General features: G+C 36.5%; 3 protein-coding genes across 6 annotated transcripts; 1 reads left to right on the top strand and 2 right to left on the bottom strand.

Annotated features, from left to right (window-relative positions):
- Positions 1 to 4,280: 4,280 nt before the first annotated feature.
- Positions 4,281 to 11,743, bottom strand: LOC104102172 (uncharacterized). 4 transcript variants are annotated; one of them, XM_009609812.4, is made up of 12 exons: positions 11,495 to 11,741; positions 11,357 to 11,419; positions 10,440 to 10,574; positions 9,657 to 9,759; positions 9,008 to 9,078; positions 8,816 to 8,920; positions 8,352 to 8,385; positions 7,843 to 7,943; positions 6,351 to 6,410; positions 6,088 to 6,291; positions 5,266 to 5,382; positions 4,281 to 4,549 (listed from the first exon to the last, which is right to left on the bottom strand). In XM_009609812.4, exons 1-11 carry the CDS (start codon positions 11,618 to 11,620, stop codon positions 5,296 to 5,298), a joined length of 1,089 nt encoding a protein of 362 aa, XP_009608107.1. In that variant the 5' UTR covers positions 11,621 to 11,741; the 3' UTR covers positions 4,281 to 4,549; positions 5,266 to 5,295. The 4 variants fall into 4 exon arrangements, 3 of the variants coding, with proteins under 3 accessions (XP_009608107.1, XP_009608108.1, XP_070051304.1); XM_009609813.4 differs by having other exon boundaries at positions 4,281 to 4,546; XR_011413810.1 differs by having other exon boundaries at positions 4,337 to 4,546; positions 5,245 to 5,382.
- Positions 11,744 to 11,962: 219 nt separating this feature from the next.
- On the top strand, positions 11,963 to 16,929 carry LOC104102173 (ATP-dependent Clp protease proteolytic subunit 3, chloroplastic). The gene is made up of 5 exons (XM_009609814.4): positions 11,963 to 12,370; positions 13,041 to 13,155; positions 13,238 to 13,413; positions 16,308 to 16,403; positions 16,500 to 16,929. Exons 1-5 carry the CDS (start codon positions 12,059 to 12,061, stop codon positions 16,788 to 16,790), a joined length of 990 nt encoding a protein of 329 aa, XP_009608109.1. The 5' UTR covers positions 11,963 to 12,058; the 3' UTR covers positions 16,791 to 16,929.
- A 514-nt stretch (positions 16,930 to 17,443) lies between these two features.
- LOC104102170 (uncharacterized) lies at positions 17,444 to 21,993 on the bottom strand. The gene is made up of 4 exons (XM_009609811.4): positions 21,750 to 21,993; positions 20,546 to 20,958; positions 18,802 to 18,844; positions 17,444 to 18,184 (listed from the first exon to the last, which is right to left on the bottom strand). The coding sequence occupies exons 1-4, from the start codon at positions 21,871 to 21,873 to the stop codon at positions 17,730 to 17,732; spliced, it is 1,035 nt and encodes a 344-aa protein (XP_009608106.1). The 5' UTR covers positions 21,874 to 21,993; the 3' UTR covers positions 17,444 to 17,729.

Raw genomic sequence — 21,993 nt, 5'->3', positions numbered from 1 at the left:
TTGAATTCTTTGGATATGAATTGAACTTTTAGGATATAAATTAAATTTTTAGGGGTAATGGTTGAACTTTTAGGATATGAATTGAACTTATGGTATATGTTTAAATTGAATGAATTATAATTAATTATATTTACTATAACTTAATTTTTGGTGTAATTAGTAAAAAATAATTATCTTAATTAACTAAAAATGATTTAATTAATTTATAATTGTAGAATAAATTAAGTAGTTCAAATACTTATGGAAATATCTCCATTTATTTTTATTTTATTTGTATAGGTAAAACATCGTACTTGGATGTACAATAGGAATTATCCTAATCGACGTGGATTGCGGGAGGATTTTGTAGAAGGGGTTGATGACTTTATTAGACATGCACTGTCACTTTCATCATACCAAATTGAAGAAGTAATTAGGTGCCCTTGTGTCAAGTGCGACTATGTGAAGTTTAAAAAATCGGAGGAAGTTAAGCTTCATCTTTATAAGAATGGGGTTTATAGAGAATTACTTTATGTGAACTAATCATGGAGAGATCGATGGTAGCCGTGGAATATTTCATAACATGATTGTTGGTGAAAGTAGTAGGTCGGTGGAGAATAGAAATCATAATTCTGGAATTCAGGATATGGTTGCGGATGCTTTTGGGATGCACTCCGGGGGTGAGCCCAAAGAAAATGTTGAACAAATTTCTAATGATGATGCAAAATATTTTTATGAACAGTTAGAGGAAGCTAGTCATCCACTACGTGAAGGAAGTCCGCACTCTGAGATGTTTGTTGCAGCTAGATTACTAAGTATCAAATTTGATTGGAATATTTTTCAAGTGGCCATGGACTCTTTTATTGACCTTATGAGTGAACTAGTTGACCCAAATATCAACTTACCTGGTGATTTCTATAAGGCAAAGAGATTGGTTTCTAAGTTAGGACTCTCGTTAATGAGAATTGATTGTTGTGAAGATGGTTGCATGTTATATTATAAAGATGATGCAAATTTAGAAGTTGTAAATTCTGCGAAAAGCCTCGTTTCAAGAGGCTTTCCAGCGGGAATATGGTCACTGTGAAGGCGATGTATTATTTACCTCTTATACCTAGGTTAAAGAGGTTATATGCGTCGATGCGTTCTGCTCCTCATATGAGATGACACTTTGAAAATAGAAGACCACCTGGTGTTATATGTCATCCTTTAGATGGAGAATTTTGAAAGCACTTTGATAGGACATATCCATATTATGCTAGTGAACCAAGGAACATTCAGTTAGGTTTGTGTGTGGATGGATTCACGCTTTTTTCTATATCTACGATACCATATTCATGCTGGCATGTCTTTCTTACACCTTATAATCTACCACATGAGTTGTGTATGACGAGAAGGGAGGCTCATTGCACACTAGGGGTGCTATCAACATCGGGACAATAAAAAGAAGATTGGTAATTGCTTAAATTATTTTACTTTTCTAAGTATATCAATTCTATTTATTAACTAAATTAATTTATTTCAGGAAAAGAAGTATGGACATCCAATGAGCCATGATGAGTTATTCAAGGAGACACATATTTTAAAGAAGAAGAAAGATGGGGGTGGAGATAGGTGGGTCGAGGACCGGGCAGAGACTACATATGTAACCTTTCAATTTTCTTTAAATGTTATAATTTACTTTTATAAGAATTTTTAAATACTAATTTAATTTAAAATAATGTAGGGTCGCTACCAAAGTAACGTGGAGGAATTCATTCATAGTCAGCCAGCTGGTGAATCAGGCGAGCCAACCCAACCTTCGGATGAGGATGCTGAAAGAATATGGTTTGAAGTTGTTGGCGGACCAAAATGGGGGAAGGTATACGGGCTTCCTACGAAAAGATTCCATCGCTATAGGTGTGGAATGCAAGGAATAGGGACTTTCTCACAGGGCGAGGAACTTAATAGGGAGATCCTCTCGACTATGCGGGAGACAGTGACAAAGCTTACATCCGATCTAGAAGCGGCCAAGGAAAGAGAAAAGTTTAGAGATGCTCAATTCCTTGGTATGCAAGCTCATATCAGAACTCTCCTTTCTACTAGAGCTTTTCTGTCGCCTCGGTCTCGTGAGTCATCGCCAGAGGCTCGACCTCCACGTGATCGTTCCTCCTGTCCTCCTCGTGATCGTTCCTCCCGTCCTCCCCCGTGATTGTTCTTCCTGTCCTCCACAAGACCGTTCTCTATACCGTCTTGTAGATGAAAGTTCATCAGACAGTTATGATGTTGTAGAAAATACCCCTTGACCAATACTTTGATATACTTTAAACCAGACTAATAGACCAATTTTGAATTAGATTGAACAATTTTGAACTTGTTGTAATTAGTTTTTGCTTCGTTTTGGATTGTGATGTTCAATTGAATTTTAATATGTTAGTTTTAAAGTATTAATTGGATGTTTGGTTGTTGTTGTTGTTGTTGAATATTTGGTTAGATTTGTGGTGAATTAGGGGTTGTATGTGGTGAATTGGTGGTTATTAGATATGAATTGGGGGTATTGGTATACTGTTTTTATTTGGCAGGTGGTGTAGCTATCAAAATAGGCATTTTCTGCCAAAATTAAACCCAGAAAATCGACCAACCTTGGTCGGTCACTAATAAAAAAAAATTAATTGCACATTACCGACCAATGTTGGTTGGTTAATGTACAATGAATTCCCAGAAATTTAACATTACCAACCAAATTTGGCCGGTTTGTTGCCTGCCCTGTCGAGTTTACCGACCAATTTTGGTCGGTATTTTTAAATTTTAATTATTTGTAAAAAATATATATTTTTCAGTACCGACCAAAGTTGGTCGGTATTTTTAAATTTTAATTATTTATAAAAAAAATATATTTTCCAATACCGACCAAAATTGACCGGTAGGCAAAATTAATAAATTTAATACACCGTTCAAGTTTGGTCGGTAAAATTAAATTATTAAAATAATATTCCGACCAATTTTGGTTGGCATGTCAATTAAATTGTCAGATGGTCGTGTATGGCATACCGACCAATGTTGGTCGGTAATTTCTGACCAACTTTAGTCGGTATACTATTCCGACCTTCAAAATACTGTCCACACGTGAATGGTCGCATTTTGGATGGTTATTGGCCATTACCGACCAACTTTGGTCGGTTTTTTTGAACGAATTTTTTCGAATTTCTAGTAGTGTAATTTCCACTTCCTTTTGTTTTCCTCACTCAAAATTTCACCTTTATTAGAATTCAATCCCATAATAAAATAAAGGAAGTTGAATCAACAAAGCATAGGAAATTTATATTTGAGTTAGATTTCTCCAACTATGCGTTGGGTATTTAAGTTGATATAATAATATGACATTGATGAGTCATGATCGTCTAATTGATCTATACTACTACAGATTATCGATAATCTTCATTGTTTAACAATTGTCACCTGAATCATCACTTGACCTTTTCAGATTCACCTTGTAAAACTGCAATTTTTTTTATATGATCATATGTTTTTTCAATGTCTAATTTAACATATTTTTTTTATAGGGGAGGCTACATCACTTCACTGTAATTGCGAATACAGAAGTACATGCATAATGACATGGGGTGATGTCACTTAGGTACCCGTGTAAGGTTAGCCAAACTTATATGTGAGGATTCATGTGGATGCAACATAAAAGTATGCATAAATCATTATAAGAGGATTTATAATGATTGTTTATAGTCATTATTAATAGTTTAAAATCATGTTAGACAATGGTGGCTCAATAACACCAATGGCCTAAAGCTAAATTTAATAAGAGGCCTTAAGCTTTTTAAATTGAATACAAATATGCAAGAAGTTAATGTTGCATTTGTTATCTTTTTATAGTATAGTAGCCTTAAAAGACATTGAGCCTTTAATTTCATATAGTAAAATTATTATTATATTGGTAAAGGTTAATTTCAGGTTGATCAGATGTTAGCCATCTATTTGCAATATATTACATTGGATGTTATTAAAGACTATGTTTAATAATATGAATATCTGATAGTTTAATTCAATGTTCTAAAATATTTCTAATGTTAAAATATCAGGAATCTATTTTTTTAAATAAAGATTATGTACGTTGTCTTTCTACAAACTTCAATATTGTCTAAGCAAAAATAAATAAATAAAATTTATTATTAAAAATTTTGAGGCCTAAAGCAAAGGCCTTATTAGCCTCCCTTGAGCCACCCTGATGTTAGATAGCCTACATAAAAAATTCATCACCTACTTTCTATCTATTTAAGCTTCTGAATAGCTAAAAAGCTGAAACATGAATATTCTCCAGGGAAACTTTACTACTATTAAAAAAACTAAACCGAGCATTACAAATAAGTTAAAATTCGTAAAAACAAATTTATTAGTCCTTTTCTGAAGCTGGAATATCTTGTATAACAAATGTGACTTCCTTGAGAAGTCTGAATTATCCCGAGAACGGAGAAGATCACGACAGAAGCATCCAATCAAAGTTAAACCCATCTTGAATTCTCTCAGTTGTGTGTTTTATGATCAGATATGCAATGAACTCTGTAGAACTTGTCGACTTCTGCTGCAAGCCAAAGAACAAAAAAGCATCAATCTTTTTTTGTTATGCTCTGTGGATAATGGTTTACTTGCTTTTTGACTACCAAGTCCCACTGGCTTATACCAAGGAGCATATATTCCTAATTCCATATACCACCAATTTGTGGCTTTTGGTATCTCATTGCATTTGTCAGTATTTCAAATCACTTCACCCTTACATTGTGTGTGTTTTTACTCATTTGCTAAGATACATTAACTGGATTAAACTAGCACATGATCATGGAAGTAATTTAGCCAATCCCATTTATTGGATAGCTTTTGCCTTTACCGCATGCTAATCTGCAACCTTAGAACATTAATCTAAACAATTTCTTCCTAGTTGTCACAGAAAGGCAGTTGACTCGTTTTTCTTCAAAAGTAAGTCTTTGCAAAAGTCAAATTTAAGGTACAACTCCCAAATAACTCTACACCATGTATTATAAGCTGAAAAGGAAAACGAAAAGAGGGAGGGGGAGACAGAGGGAAGTAGTCATTAGATCTCAAACAAGAAAAAGAAAAGGAACCTTTTCAAAAAGAACCAAGGATAATCAAGTTAGTTACTAGGATTGTTTAATAAATTATTTTGGTTTTGGGCACTCAATGGAAACCAATGGCCTTACATGGCTCACATGTGGCAGTCGCTACAAAGAAAAAATCTTTAACAAGAGAGTAATTGAAGACTTCCAGAAATTTCAGCCTTACATGTGGTGTGCTTGACCGGCTTAGTGATAATCATTTTTTCAGTATTTGGCCTCTTAATCCGTTCCAAAATGAAGCTGCATTAACAGTCCTCTTGCCGGGAAGCTGAACTTCCAAAACCTGGAATACCAAAGAACTAGCATTATCAATCTCTAATGTTAACATATGCAGAAGAAGAATGCCCATATTAGCAGCAACTAATCCTCTCTCTCTCTCTCTAATATTAACATACTACAGAAAAAGGATGTGCCCATAGTAGGCAGACAACTAGTCTTCCTCCCCTCCATCCTCTCTCTACACAAATCACTCAAGACAAATACATGAGATAAACTAACGTATGTAAATGCGTATGCATACAACCAATGATAGTAGGGCTTCAATCCAGATGAAATTAAAGAAACCCAACCCTCTGTTAACGGATTCCCAAGAAACATCAAATTTAGAGTTTACGAAGTTTCTAAATAAAAAGCTATAGTAAAACTTTGAGCCAGCATAGAATATAAAATGTCGTTATACATACATACATACATACATAGAAAGCCAACATCAATTGTGGATATCATGCAGCTATCCAGATTTAATAAGACATGAAAATAGAGAATCTTTGTAAGTTGTATAGGATAGCATTTTGTCAGCCTCCTCTTCTGTATATATGGTTTTGCACAGCGTTTGTGCAGTGATATATAAAATTTGTTACCACTTCAAAATAGGAAAAAAAAAAGACATGAAACTAGCAACCCATAAAATCTAGGATTATAGACGTTGATAGAAAACTTGCAGCTTGAATCAAAATATTCTTGAATTTTAGGTACAAAATCTTCTCACCTCCAGGGCCGTGTCCCCACCACAAGGAATTACCAGTGAACCTTTGGTAAAAAGCACATCATTGGCTTCTATATCTTGACTTCTGATACCACTGTAAATCCGAGTGGTGATAATTTTAAGCTCTATACTACCGCTCTCGCCACTGCTAGGGTCAATGACCATAAGTCTAGCTCGAGTTCCTGGCCATCCTGCAAATGCCCGAACCTAAAAGCTACTGTGTCATGAACCCTCAGCCCAGATTGAAAGACAACTTAGAAGAATACCTTATTATGAAGCACTTGGGCATCTTCATCAAAGGATAGCCATGACTCCTCAGGAGTTATCTGCAAGAAGCAAAAATAGAGTCTTATTCCCAGAATATGATGGGAAAGGTTTATCTGGATTTCAATTAGCCAAAATGAAATCCAAAATCTGCATAAATGCATTGAATGATATTTGAAAAAAATTAATATTAAGGTATCATACAAAAAGAATTATCTTGTGCAACAGTTTGAGACCCACTATTGGTGTCACTCCAACCGTCCAACGGTATGTATCTCATTTTCAAGATGAATTTAGTTCTCATGTAAACCTACCTACCCATTGATAGAGAAGCATGGCACAAAGTTTCAAACAGGGACGGGCTTATTGTCAAGAGCACTAAAAATTCATGTGATGGAGGAAACATATTTAGTGAAGTAGGATCCACTGTCTGCCTGTGATAATATGCACTTAACCTTCATTCAATTAATCTCTAATATCACCCAATAGGAAAAAAGAAAAGCAAGGATTTTGCATGAGAAGATATGGTGACAAGTGACCAAATATGGCTAGCAATATAGAGGGATGTGAATCCTAAGTTCCTTATGTTTCATGAGCAGGATATGCAAGACGTTTCAATTTTGAGCTCACATCCTCTAGTGAAAATGGACTTAGTAATATCCGGATGGTAAATGAAATGCTGAATAAACCATAAAGGGACCCGTGGGCACCTATTAGATGCTTACAAGTGTCATTGTGCTCCATGAGTTTACCTAATGGCACTAATAATTGGACACTGATCTTGACCTCTGTACTAGGTAAAGCATTCCCTCCCCCCCAAATGCTCCCCTTCATTTATATTTTGACATCTTGGTTCCTAATCGAAACATGGCAATTATTACTCCAGAGATGGAGAACTAACTTGACAACCAGAGTATTCTGCTAGGGCCCATCTCGGCATTTATTCACATCATCTCAATTTATCGCGGAGGCCGCAGATACATTTGGGATCCTTCAACTAGACTCCACCCTGAACCCCATAACCCCTGATCCTCAAGGTAACTTTAATCAATATCAGGCGTATTAGCACAGCACACCACGAGACTGTTCCAGAGTCATGATTCTATCCATAAGCAGGGCCTATTATCCTACAACAGGCCAATGGAAGCCACCTTCAAATGATACACTTAATGTAATAATTATGAGAGGTTTCTAGGTAGATGAAAGACATATCTGTCCTGGCTATTAAATTGTCCAACCACAAGAGTTGGAAGTTTTGTCATGCAGGCCTGAGCTTAAGACTTTCCTTAAACTCAGTATATAATACTGGCGCATATATCCAGCCAAGATGGCTGATATCTTAACATTCTCAGGACATCTTGCTATTGCCGATACAGGAAAGGTTAAATATGCCATGATGTTTAACGAACCCACATCTCCATTTGGTTGAACATTACACTTGAAACTCGGAAGAAATGCACCAAACAATGGACACACTGTAGGGGGTGATTTTACCTTGGGAGCCAGAGAAGCTCTAGAGTCATCTTGCTCTTCTGCTCTTCCACTTGCAGACCCATCAAATATGGACGGAAGTTCACGAATTAGAAGTTTGGAACCTGAATGGAATAAAAGCCCATGAGCTATTGGAAAATGGAATCTGAATCGTGACAATACTCGACATCCCAATATCTTCACATAGCACAGAAAACAACACTGAATGTAATTTGATCACATGAATTTTGAAGAGCAATGTTGACAATATCGAGCTGGGAATACTACCTCTTCAAAAACCCTGCCAAAGATTCTCCAACTATTACACAATTAACTTGCTACGACCAAAACTGAAAGCTGAATACATTCCATTCTCCAATTTTACAGGCCAAATGATGCATTCAATATCACAGACAGAAAAAAAGGTGGTCTTTTCAACTCAGAATACAAATTTTCATCTAAGGAAGACAAGCATTGTAACAGTGAAAATTTTCAGTTAGTGAAGAGCAGGAAGTAGAAGACGAGTAACAAACCTAGAGCAAATAGTAACTCAAGTAAATCTGGAGCCTGCAAAAAGGATATTATAAAGCATCAGTCAGAAAATTCATTAAGAAATGAAGGTGCTGCCAAGAAGTGGGCAGTCCACATGCATATAGTTACAAGGATAAAAATAAGACGAGGAGCAACTATGTGGTTAGGCCAAAACTAATCAATATACTGACACATTTTTCATGTATCTGCATTATTATACACCAACCTTAACCGTGTCACCTTACCAAGCAAGGAAAATTAAAAACACAGAAAAAGGGAATAATCACAAGAATCTCTTCATAAAAAAAAAGGAATAATCACAAGAATCTTTTTCCAATAATAGCAAGCAGCGCGAATCGTTTTTTTTTTGCTGCATCCAGCACAATGGGCTTTCAGAACTTAACACATTTATCCACGATAACAAAACTAATAAAAACAACATTTCTGGAAAGAAAATCACAAAGACCTTTATTTGATCATCAACTGTTACTCTTTCACGCGCAATAACTGGTCCAGCATCCAATTTACGAACTGTATAAGCTAACGACACCCCTGTTTCTTTAACACCATCCTGAAATTACATATGCAGTTCCACAAATGATAAGTCCATCAAGCGAGTAACCCATATAATTTCCATAAGCTTTCAGGAGAAAGAAACCTGCAATGCTCTTTGAACAGGGGCTGCGCCACGATATAGAGGCAGTAAACTTGGGTGTATGTTAACTGTTCCTGCTTGATTGGACCAAAAAGGCTAATGCTCATTCAGATAATCGAGCTTAAGCAGAAAATATTTCTTTGTAAACTCCAAAAACAGCAGTTGATCTTTTTAGGCATTAGCTATTCAGAATCCCCTCTACTCGTCTAAGCTTTAGTATTCCAATTACAACGACATCCCTTCTATTTAGTATGCAATTATTGGAGCTTCCCCTACCATCAACGTCGCCAGCTAAAAATGTTAGAAGTTGCTGACACCCAGCATTGTCATAGATTGTCCACTGTGAACCTCAACAGAAATGTGGTACATTTAAGTTTTTTATAATTCCAAGTTTTCATATTCAAATTCACTAGAAGATGCTTGAGGAAAGGTCTTCTTAAACCACAAGAAATGCCAAATACAAGAAACTATGGCTGAAGTGAAAGATGGTCTGTAAAGTGAAAAAACTAAGGTCTGTTCATCAAGTGAAAGATGGTTCTAACTCTGATAGTTCCAAACTCCAACTCATAAAATATGACAATGCAGCATAACCGAAGAACAGAGGAAATCACTAGTTAAAAAAATACAGCACAATGAGGAATCATTGCCTAACCTTTTGAAGGAATATTCAGAAATTTAGTGGGTAAAATATTCCCATATGCAGCAGTAACACAAAGCTCTGGCTCCAAAGCTTTAAAGTTAGAAAGAAATGCTTCCTGCATTATAATAACACAGTTAATAAGACGTACAAACGGAAACCCAGTCACTGTAATTTTATAAACAATTGAAGATTGATTGGCAGAATCAATGATAAGAGGTTGGAATATTTTATCAGCAGACAAAAAAATCACAAAATGCATCAAGAAAGCTATTGGTTTCTTACAGTTTCATCACTTAAGCATCATTTTAAAACTTATTGATATAAAATCATTGATCATTAAAAGAAAGGTAACATAATTTCTTTACCTTTCTTGCTACCTAAGAGAAACTACCCGAGGCTCCGCCACCAGTGGCGGAGCCAGGATTTTCAATAAGGGGAGTCAAAATATAAAAAATTAAACTCACCAAGAAGTCAAGGGGTGTCAATAATATATATATACATATTTTTTTTTAAATAATCCAGCTACACGGTATAATTTTCCGACGAAGGGGTGTTGGTTGACACCCCTTGGGTGCATGTGGCTCCGCCACTGTTGGCCACCATACTTAATAACAGTCGACTGTGCACATGCTTTTCATGTCTTAAAGAATTATAACCAAAACTAGGGTCTCTAGAAACAAAATGATTTCAGTAAAAAGGCACCATGGAAGTTTGCAATAAGGAAGACACCCGTGGAGCAGTGACAAATTAAAATATATATACAAAATACATAAATATGTAAATAACCATTATTACCTCACCGACCTTCACAGGTGTGAAAATCAAATCAGAAGGGAATCCTCTGTCAAGAGCATGTTGAGCAACCGGTGAAGGCATTACTTTTCTTCCTCTATCCCTTCTGGTGGGTGGTTGCGCAATGATAGCTGTGACCTAACCAGTGTCAAACTAGCTCAGTTTTCTACCCCATCCTTAAGTACCAAACAGAACTGAAAAGATGCCTATAGTGACTTTAGCTACATAAAATCTGCTGACCATAAACATCTACTGCAGATAATCAACCTAAATCGGACAAGAAAAACTTTTGACTGAAAAATGCAAAAGCTAGATGCAGCCCCAAGGAAGTAAGAAGTCGGCTTCACTCAAAAGAAGAAAATAAGCTTGTGAAAAGTTTAGTTATAAGCACACAAAAAAATGCAGACCCGTCAACAAAGTTAAGAGAACAACTTTTGTATTTCATTAGTAAAAAGAATTACTTCAAGGAAAAGAGACAGAATATAGAGGAATGAGCATAAAAACCTATGGCTACATAGAATAAAATGTGAGCAAAATTAATTAGGGAAAGTGGTTAAGTCCTGCTTGAAACTCAAGTACACAATGAAGTTACTAGTATTTGTGGTAAAAATCAAGTCTTTCTAGAAATTCTTGCTCACAGGCATCGCATATGTTCGTGCACAAACAGCTAAACAACATTACATCTATGCCCAGATGAAAAAGAATACACATCAGTTGGAACTATAACACAGCAACAACTAGGCCTCAATCCTAAACTAGTTGAGATCCACTATACAAATAATGTATATCCATTCTACTACATTTTGCACCAGCTTCATTCAAATGCTCAACTATTTATATTAAAAAACACAACACAGGAGCAAGAAATATAGACATTTACTCATGACATATGTTATACTTACAAATGTCCATAAGCATACCTCAAATAGGGAATCTTGGGCAGCAGAAGCATTGAATAAAGCATCAAGAACTGAAGCAGAAACCTGAAATTATGCAATTAACAATAAATATTGCAATAGTACGAAGAAAGGGGAGATGGGAGCAATATGCCAACCAACCTGAGGAGAACCCAGAAAGACAAGACGCTTCTTCTTTGAATTGGAAGTGATAGTAGAAGGAGCAGAAGAAGAAGCGGTGACACTGAAGCTACAAAAGCGTCGAATCATCACTGAAGACGACAGCATCCTAATTCCCTCTCAAACACAAATATATGTAAAGATGAGGATGTTTTACTTTTTCAGGAATAGTTTGTTTGGACTCAAGTAGGTGTTTGCCATCTCCTTTTTCTCTCCTCAGAAGTTATACAATTGTACTATAATTTTGTAAAATCTTAATTAAGGGATAATAAATTTAAAAAAAGGTGGAAATACAAATAAAAAAGGTTGATATATCAGAATTTACATTGTAAAGACCTCGAGTACTAATTAAATGTTTTGTTTTGAATATATATAAAAATATATAATATACACACAAATATAAAGTAGGAAACTAGAAAAATTGTTTTTCTTTTCCGGAATATATGTGTAATATCTGTTAAAAGGAACTGAAAAAATCAATACTCCAAGTCCCCGAGCTCCTTAGCCAAAACCCCTAAAAGCAGAGAGAAAGAATCGAGAGCTTAGATGGAGGGAGGTTGTCTAACATTCACTACTGCCTCAGCACCAACAAGACCTTCAACCTTATTCAATTACAATCCCACAGTTACCAAACAATTTTACAGAAATTCACTACAAAATACTATTACACATGATAAACGAAGAGGAGGATTATCAATAAAAGCATCGACCCACAATTTTTCTACAACAAAGCCGACACTATCTCGGAACTGGGATGTTTCGAGTTACTCAAAAGCACCTTCTTGGTTGCCCAGATTTGAAGAACTTGATACTACCAATATGCTTCTTCGTCAAAGGATTATCTTCTTGGGTTCTCAGGTTGTCACTAATTTTAATAAAGATTTGTTTTTTGGGTTTTGTTAATTCACTCTTTATAATAAAAATTTAAACTTTATACGTGGTTTTGTTAATTGACCATATGGGGATTATGTTTCTCATTGGTTCCGCATTAATTTGTTAATTTTACTACATTCTGTGAGCTTAATTAGTGTTAGGTGTCATTACTCTGGAAAGATTTGTTTTTTTTTTCTTTTGGGGTTTTGTAATTCAATAAAGATTTGAATATTGTACGTAGTTTCTTTAACTGGTCATATAGGTATTAGTTTTTTTCTTTTCAATTCCGTTTTAATATGTCAATTTTGCTGCTGGTTGCTTAATATTGTTAGTATTGCTTGGGGAAGTTGTCACTGCAAGGATTTTTAATTCTTAGATGGGTTTTTCCTGTTTGTTAACAATTCACACTATTCTATTGGCCAAACAGATAGCTTTTCGTTCTGCACGAACAAACTTTTACTTGACTTCTTATCCATTGCCAATGGATGATGCGCTATCTATGATAAACTTTTACCTTATTGAAAAAGAAGATGATGCGCTATCTATGATTGATTACATTATGATTAGAACTTGACAATGAGGAATTATCTTATATTTGAATCCTAGAAGTGCAATGTTGTTTCTAAGACTTGGGAAACTGTTTGGTGATGAACAGGTAGATGATACGACTGCAGATTTTGTTATAAGCCAGCTATTATTTCTTGATGCCGAAGATCAGAAAAAGGACATCAGATTGATCATTAATTCACCTGGTGGTTCAGTAACTGCTGGTATGTCTAAATGTTTCACTTACTTTGGTTGGATCTGATGCTATCCTTTTCAGCTGAAGTTGAAACACACCATTTTTGATAGGGATGGGAATCTATGATGCTATGAAATTGTGCAAGGCTGATGTTTCTACAATCTGCATGGGACTGGCTGCATCGATGGGTGCGTTTCTCCTCGCATCTGGCAGCAAGGGAAAGAGGTACTGCATGCCGAACGCAAGGGTGATGATTCATCAACCACTTGGAACTTCTGGTGGTAAAGTATGTGCTTACACTTCCCTTTACTCATCAACTTGTAGTGTTTTCTTTTTGCTTGACACTCTTATTCGAGAAAAACCTAAGTTATGCAAGGGCGTGATTGATGGTTCAACTTTGATGTACTGTTATTTGTTTGTGCTCACTGAGCTGCTTCTCTGAAGCTTTTTGTATTTTCTTTTGCTACATATATACATCCAAACACGCAGAAAAAACTTTCTTGCCAGAATATTTTCTATGAAATATGCATTTGCGTAAGTTTTTTTAATGAAAAACACTGTAACACTGAGGCATCACTGCATCTTGAGTTCCCGATTCTGCAAGATATTTTACTCTCGGATTTCTGAACAATTTTCATTTTGTTTGTTTTTCTATTCTGAAGTTCAATAAGTTAGCCCTGTCAAATTTGGAACATCCTTATCTTTTAGACTCAGTGCTCACTGGTTGTCTTGTTAGTATTATCCCGTTCGTATTCAGTTCTCTTTCTGGATATATCTGAGTTCGCTACATATAGCTTTTGATTTGCTCATTCAGTTGATAGTGGCCTCTCCTGCAGCATTTCATTGCTGGGAAGGATTGGTGTAAAATTCTGAATCAATGTATAATAAATACTAACTTGACTGATCACAGGATTGGTTCTAAAACTGTTCGACATATAGTTAATAGTTTATTGGTCTAACTAACTTATTCTTCTAGATGTAAAAATCTGTTAGATCTCTCTCTCACTTCTCCTCCCACCTCTCTCTATGTCCCGCAGTCAAAATGTCTGCAGTTGTCCACTCAAATGGGGTTAAAGCTTTTGCTTTACATTGTATGCTTGTAATGGGCGTATGCACATACGATATGCATGATATAGCCAGCAATCAGGTTTCATGTTGAGCTTTCATTGGCCATTTTTAGATCTAGACATCCAAGCTAGTATTCTTATGTATGAGTACGACTGAAGTTCAATAACAGTTGCACCTGATGTCTTGAACTTATCTGCATTTGCTATTCAGTTTTGAATTTGCTCTGTCAGATTCCCTAGCAGCTTCAGGAGTTACTGGGTGCACTGGCTATTTTGTCAAACATGAAGCATAAACCTCTCGTGTTCCTGTTGTGCCAATAATCTTTTGGCTAGCCTAGGCTAGTGCTAGTTTATAATAAATAAATTCATTCAGATATCACAGAGCAAAGATGTGATTCAGGGATTCATTTGCTAATCGTATAGTTTTTGGGGCTAAAATATTTGTCTTATGCTCTGTGAATATTTTGGTCCAGCTCGATGCCAGAAGTTTGACTGAGCTATGTTGAGGGACTCCTTTTGGAAAGTATCAGCTTCAGTATAGGAGACCTGAGAGAATGAGGTCATGGGGAGGCCTGTCAATTCAGCTAGCAAAATCACTGTAGTTGGGGATTATAGTTATCCTTTTCATGCACACATGTTGCTCTTAGAAAATATATGGGTTGTGCTAAGTTTAGGAGACTCTGATTTTACACTCTATACGATTCTCCGAAACTAATTACCAAAATTCAGTCAACTACTACAACAATTTATTTAAACAATTTCTTACAGCACTTTCTAGTACAGTGGTCAACCATAGCATTTTTTTGTCATAAATTTTTTTATAATTGGTTAGACCCAAACCAAAGGAATGTGCATGCTTTGGTTTCATGTTGATTCCTTATGGACATGCAAGTACCACACTGGTCTTACAAGTAATATTGAGTGAGTGAGTGTTGATCCAACGGCAAATTGATGCCAAGGAGTGTAAGAACCAAAAATAAACATCCTTTACCTGGTCAAACTTAAACATGAGCTGAAGCCGCTGCGATTGTCATGAGATGTGGAGCATGTGGGAAACATTGGCATAAGCTCTTCTATTTGAGATTACGGAGTCACAAGTAACTGATTGTTAGAGCGTAACTGTCAACCATATGCAACCAGGGATGGATGTGTCCAGTCCAGCGGGAACGCGCAGCGCAAACGAACCTGAGTTGCTATACCGAATCCCCCGCTGGCCATCGGGGACCGAGTGGTAAGGCCATGATCCGCAGGCACGAACGACAACTCCAAACGTCACACATCCGCAGCCTACCTACCGTTTAGGTGGCACCAGCGAGATCCAGCTAAGGTAAGGAACTTCGTGTCGCGGCTGCTCCACTCCGCTGCGGTCTCATGAACTGAACTTTGTTGCCTTCCCGCGCGCGAGAATGGGCGCTGTGCCGTGGGTCAGTTTCGGGGTGGGGACAAGTAATGAAGGAACTAAATTAATTAGCAATTTAATTAATATATCAATAGTGGTGCTTGTAATGGTTCTGAAGTTCAAGGGAGTTACGCCTAGAACTATGATTTTCTCCAATACTGTAATCAGTCAATTGCTTCTTTCACGGTAACTATCTTTCGAGTTGCTTATAACCCTATCTTAACCTATTCTCTTTATGTCTATGAGGATATTGCCAATGAAGATGCATAAAGCTCCAGGCCTAATTATGGTTGCATAAGGCAATTAGGTATATGTTCTTCATTAGAAGAAAGAAAAAAAAAAGGGCAATTAGGTAGTGTGTAATATATCCTAATTGCAAATCAGTCCACCTAGTGACCTCAGTAACCTGATCTTATGCTATTTGGCTTAGTTCTAACATATAATCTGCTAATATTTATTGATGTGACATTAATTTATTTGAGGGAGTTATGCCAGCACTCAGTATCATATCAATAAATGCTACTAATAAGCTACTGTCTCTTCTCTGGACGTGTTTCAAGTAGGTCAATTTCCGTCATCCTAGCATGCATCTTTCCTAGTTTAATAACTTTTTTCTTTCTTTTTTGTTCTGTCTTTTTCCTCGTTAATCAAGATGTACTTCCTTGAACTCATCTTCATTCACAATAATAACTTTTATTTGACTCGTTACTCCAGGCAACGGAGATGAGTATACGGATCAGAGAAATGGCATACCACAAGATTAAGCTTAACAAAATACTATCAAGAATTACTGGCAAGCCTGAAGAAAAGGTGATTATTTTAGATACCGTCTCTTACTGTAAATGAATTGTTTGTGAAAGTTATATAACTCTTATATTTCTCTTTTTCCTTTCATTTTTTCCCTAGATTGAAGTGGATACAGATCGTGATAATTTCATGAATGCTTGGGAGGCTAAGGAATACGGATTGGTTGATGCTGTTATCGATGATGGCAAACCAGGATTGGTCGCACCAACTGCAGATGCCACAGCTCCGCCAAAAACACGAGTTTGGGATATGTGGAAGATTGAAGGAAGCAAGAAGGCAAAGAAAAATTTGCCTTCTGAAGAAAGGATGTTGCAAAATGGGTATGTGAGTAGTCAAGATGATGAGCAAAAGAGCAATGAACAGAAAGATGAAGCACCTACTCCTCTATAGTGTATTGGGATACATGTAACATGTGGCCTTCAACAAATGTACTAGTCGTATTCAATTTGAGATGTCGTCTCAGGGATTAATTGTAGATTAATACTTACTTTATATTATGCTCGAGGTCTCTTGAGCCTTCTGTTGTACCCATGTCTATTGTTTTTAAGGTTGTTTAATAGTATTTGAATTGGTATTTTGTTAAGGATTTAGGTCTATTGTTAGAAAGCAATTTGAAATGCAAATTAAATTAGCAAAATGTTATACCAATTTGTGCGAGACTCGTGTCATAATTTTTTAAGTTAAGCATTAACGATTAATAAGCCCTAGTGATTAATGATTTTTTGGGAACCAACTCCGTTCACCTAATGATTGAATGAAATATCCTATAAATTAGCCAATGAAAGAATTATTTTATCGTAATACTGTCGTAACAACTTTGCAGCAAATATATTGGTTGTACTATCAAAAAGATGCAATTAGTTTACATGCTATACCTAATATTTGATATTTAAAGGAAATTCTTCGAATTGTCAACCAAAGCAAATGAAGGATTCTTCCTCATTGCTTTCCTCTTCAATGATAGCTTCATTAAACGCATTTACAATCCAGTAAAAGGTCAAATATAAAATGCCAGAATTAAAAAAACTAATGGACAAGAGGCATTTACAATTCAGTAATTATCTTTTCTATAATACAGTCTTTATTCTTTCAGTTTCCTGCATCTGTAGATAAAAGCCAAAAATGACATAAATAGAAAGAGAATAGCAGAAAGGAAAGGTATACTGCAAAAAAGACTACAAAATAAGAGGACATGCCAACAAAGATTTAGCTTGATCCTCGGACTGCATTGTCAGTCAACTGAACCTAAAAGCAATGTAGTGGCTTCTTCTGCAATTATTTCAAACTTTGAAGCATCCACCCCGAAGACCACCAGAATACTTCTAGTTCTCAGATAGAGTTGACTGTGTCGCTGCTTTCACTGTCACTGCTGCTGCTTGCACTATCACTTCCACTTCCACTCCCGCTGCCACTCCCACTTCCACTACTGTCACTTCCACTACTACTGCTAGAACTTGAAGTATGGCCCTCTTTTTCCTCTGCATTTACCTGAGCTCTAAGTTCTTCTGCAGCATTGCGGCCCTTATCCTCATCATCATCACTTACATCCACATCAGCTATCTCATCATCTGTATCGTTTTGGTGTGGGATATTAATATCAATGCCTGTTCCGAATTCTTTCACGGTGATATTCCCTCCATTGGCTGCTGTAGTATCATCCTCGTCGTCATTCAGTATATCCAATTCTTCCTCCAGGTCATCATTCTTCATGTCTGGTGATGCAGTTGACTGATTTGCATGTGAAGATGGATATTCAGAAATCTTCTCACCTTTGTGTCTTGAATCTAGAAGAAAGAAGACGAAGAGTCAGCTACTAAAAAAGGCATGAATGACAGATAAGGAATCAGAAATTTCAGGGTTTCTTTAAAAAGGAGCTCGCCTATCCCATAAATGATGCAGATTGAGACAAACCATTGAACCAAAAAAAAAAAAAGAACAGATAAGTGGAAGCAAAATCTTAGCCATTAATCAATCAGAACAAATGCAAAATGATTTTCTAGGTAGAAACAGATGAGATGTGCACAGCTTAAATCAATCAAACTACTGATTAGAAAGGAAAAAAAAACCTCAATCAAACTATTGTGTCGTGGATGGTATGATACAACTTAAGCCTATCCTAAACTGTGAGAGCCAAATGGCAGAAGACTCCAGACAACTTAAGTCCCGAAGGTATCTTCTTCTTGGTCAAGCTAGGCCCTTGAATAATTAATTCCGGCAACTTGAGTGATCTTTTATACCTTTTTCATCTCATTCTTTTTCTCCCCTGCATTTCCAATCTGTGTCTAATAACCATTTACCCTCCTTCATTGGATAGATTCAACAAAACATAAGGTAAAACCCCCTTATTCCCTATCTTTTCAGCTTAACACCACCATACAGGGCTCACTTTGAGAATACATACCTGAACTTCGAAAATCACCAACTTCAATCCGTTCCACCTCAACCTGAACAAGCATCAAACAGAAAAGTTAGAGATATTGGTCTAATAGTCAAAACTACAAAGGATATGGAAACGGACAAACTAATCATTTTTCCCCTTTATCAGGAGGGGCAAACATAAAATAAAAAGGCTAAAATTGATATACTAAAGGCAGCTAGATATTATGGAAAAAATGAGAGGTTGATGAGACGCATCAGACAGCGACGAAGACGAAAAAGGAGTAAACGATTTTATCTGTAGTCCGTAAAATTCAAAAAATGAGATACAATGAAGAATAATGTTGCTGGCAAATACAATCATCTGAAGGCAATTTCAAGAACTAAGCTAGACAAGTTCAAGCATGATTTAAACAAGAAAATTCTGTCACTCAAGACTGCAGTTTTAAACTAATGGCTGTAAAAGTTGTTGGCAATAGGCAGTGCACCCATCGACTACAGACCCCACCATTTCTTTTCATTATATTGAAACAAGTAGAATGGGCGGAGAGAAGATACCAACATGTGCAGTGATGATCACTTTGCCAAGTACTACATGTAATAATAGGAAGCAGCGGCAAAGCCCCAGCATCTAACATTCCACCAAAATGTGTAACTACACCATGTGCCCAGTTTTTTTTTTGACAAAGCCACGTACCCAGTTATGCAAACATACATATAACACTATTTCCTTTCTTCTGCTATGCAGAAGCGTAAAACCAGTGCAAGCAAAGGTAAATTGTGGTTTCCAGCCAGACTCAGTTTAGCATTACAAAATTGTGGGGAGTCTCAACAGAAGAACTCAAGTTAGAGAGATCAATCAAGTAATATCTTTCACTGATCTAAAGAGTGGCACAAAGCAAAGGTATACAGGTTGAAGATGAGTTGAGAAATAATCATGGGAGGAGTCACTTTCATCTTTCACCAAATCGTAATTAAGTTTGAATGGACCAAAACCAGGATAAGCTTGCTTTTATCTTCACTTTGAGATTGATTTAAGGGTGAAGAGAGAACACGTGCATAACTGAAACCAACCCAACATTCCTCCAAAAGGAGCGCATTCCAGTTGGAAACTACAAATGCAACAAGGACTCTGCCACCTAAATTTGATCTATGATTGAGCAAGAGTCCTTGTTGGTCTCCAGCCAGAGAAGAATATCTCATTCAAAACTGAGAGTTGCAAAGCAGATGATGAAATGACATCTGCCGATTGGACAGAGCTGCCATTGTTAATTTTGGAATGAATAGTTAGAAAGTAAAATGGAGATCTACTGACTGGAATGAGGTTTACCAAGGAAATAAAAAATGATCAATGTCAAATGTCACGGTTTATTAGGTCCCAATTGGCAGACTTCTGCATGTTATCAAAATCCTGGAGCAGCCATAATATGTCAGTTCTATCTGGATCAAGCTACTACTTGGACTATGGAATATGGATATAAGTATATAACTGCAAATTAAGCTTATTTCATTTTATCTTTTTCAATAAACTTGTGAACAGATATCATCCATGTTACTAAGAAGGTGAGTTTATCATAATTTATCATCTTGGTAATCTCAATTAGCTTTGCCTAACTCCCTTGAAATCTTTTATCAGAGAATTAGGTAAGCAGTTTCTTCAAATGGTAAGCATAAATACAGAAAGTCATGTATACAAATCTGCAAAAGTATCACATTGCAGTACTAAGTAATCTAGAAGAAACTGAAAGTAAGTTTGCAAAAGAACTTACTGGTACAGCAGGAACTGCAGTCTTATTCTGAGACTGAAATTTAGCCCCTTTGGAAACTGGAGGTGAACTCGCCTCTGCAGGCATTCCAACCGGTGCAGATATCGGTGAAGGTGTAGGTGCACGTGCAGGTGTAGATGCAGATGCAGCTACTGCTACTGCTGCCGCAGCGGATTCTCCGGGGAGTCGGTTATACCTCAACCGCTTAACTGCCGTGTGTAACCGCTCCAACCGAAATGACTCACCATCAAAGAAAAGAACAGCATCATTTTCCTTGTAATCCTCACTACTCCCATCAAAGGCGACTTTGGGTTTACCAGGCTGGTTATTTTGAAATTCAACAGAAATCTTATTGTCCTTGGTCTTGTGTAGTTTTCCAGGTTGGTTTTTATCAATTGAAGCAGGTTTAAATTCATCTGAAGATATAGAAAGGAATTGTCATTTTAACTATTCCAGCAACAACATTAGGATGGCACAAAAAAGAAGATAATGTTAAGGGAAAGTTATACAAATCTCATCCTTTGTCATTTATGCAAATGCAAGTTATGGACAGTTCTAATAAGGGGGATAAAAAAAACAATAAGGACACACATGGGATTTAAAAATGTAACCTAAATCAATACTTGAACCATCTTTGCCGCCATATTAGAAGTTTTCCTTGTATCAAGGGGATTCAATAGTGTGTGTTTTATCCTATTTTCATAGTATAAGGGATTCAAGTGAACCTCCTTTATTTGGTGTAGCTACGCCCCCTAAGTATGGCCAACTAAAACACAGCTAGCTAATTCAGCATTTTCACCATACTTGGCTAAAGATTGATCTAAGAATTTAAGTTAGTGGATACGGAGTACCGCTGCATCACTAGCCTAATTGATATTGGGAGAGAACTAAGTTATCTCCAAATTTTAGATATACAAAATGCATAAATGCGCGCACGCACAAGTTGAGCCTAAAAATTTCAAATTGCTGCACCTCACGTATATTTGCAACTGTTCTTGACTTGTCTTACACGAGAAGCAGCATAATATAGGACGTATCGCAAAGAATTCAACACACTTGAAATAAAGTTATATAAAATTACAGAACCTGGACATTATATTTATTAAAACAAAGGAAGTTTGTTCCTCGTATTCATCTATGTAGATACTAGTAGAAAAAAACGTGCATAAAAAAAAAAGGGAGAGAGGGGGAGATCAGGAGAACATACAGCGTAAAGTACAGAACTTGGAGGAAGGATGGTGGTCTTTGAAGGAAGAGCCTAGGCTCAGATTGTACCACCGATCTGGCTGTGGCGCCGTGCTTGGCTCCTCTTTGCTGTTTATGTTTGCCATTTTCAATAGCCCTAGCCGACACAATCCACCGAAAGACGAAATACAAGGTCGGAGGAGACAATAGTGGGTGGTTTGCAACTTGCAGCTAATTGTGTGTGTGTGTTTGTGTAATTGTGTCCC

This window comes from Nicotiana tomentosiformis, chromosome 2, assembly GCF_000390325.3.
Source record: "Nicotiana tomentosiformis chromosome 2, ASM39032v3, whole genome shotgun sequence".
Taxonomy (NCBI): Eukaryota; Viridiplantae; Streptophyta; class Magnoliopsida; order Solanales; family Solanaceae; genus Nicotiana; species Nicotiana tomentosiformis.
The sequence above is the reverse complement of the archived record's forward strand: the minus strand, read 5'-3'. Positions and strand labels throughout refer to the sequence as shown.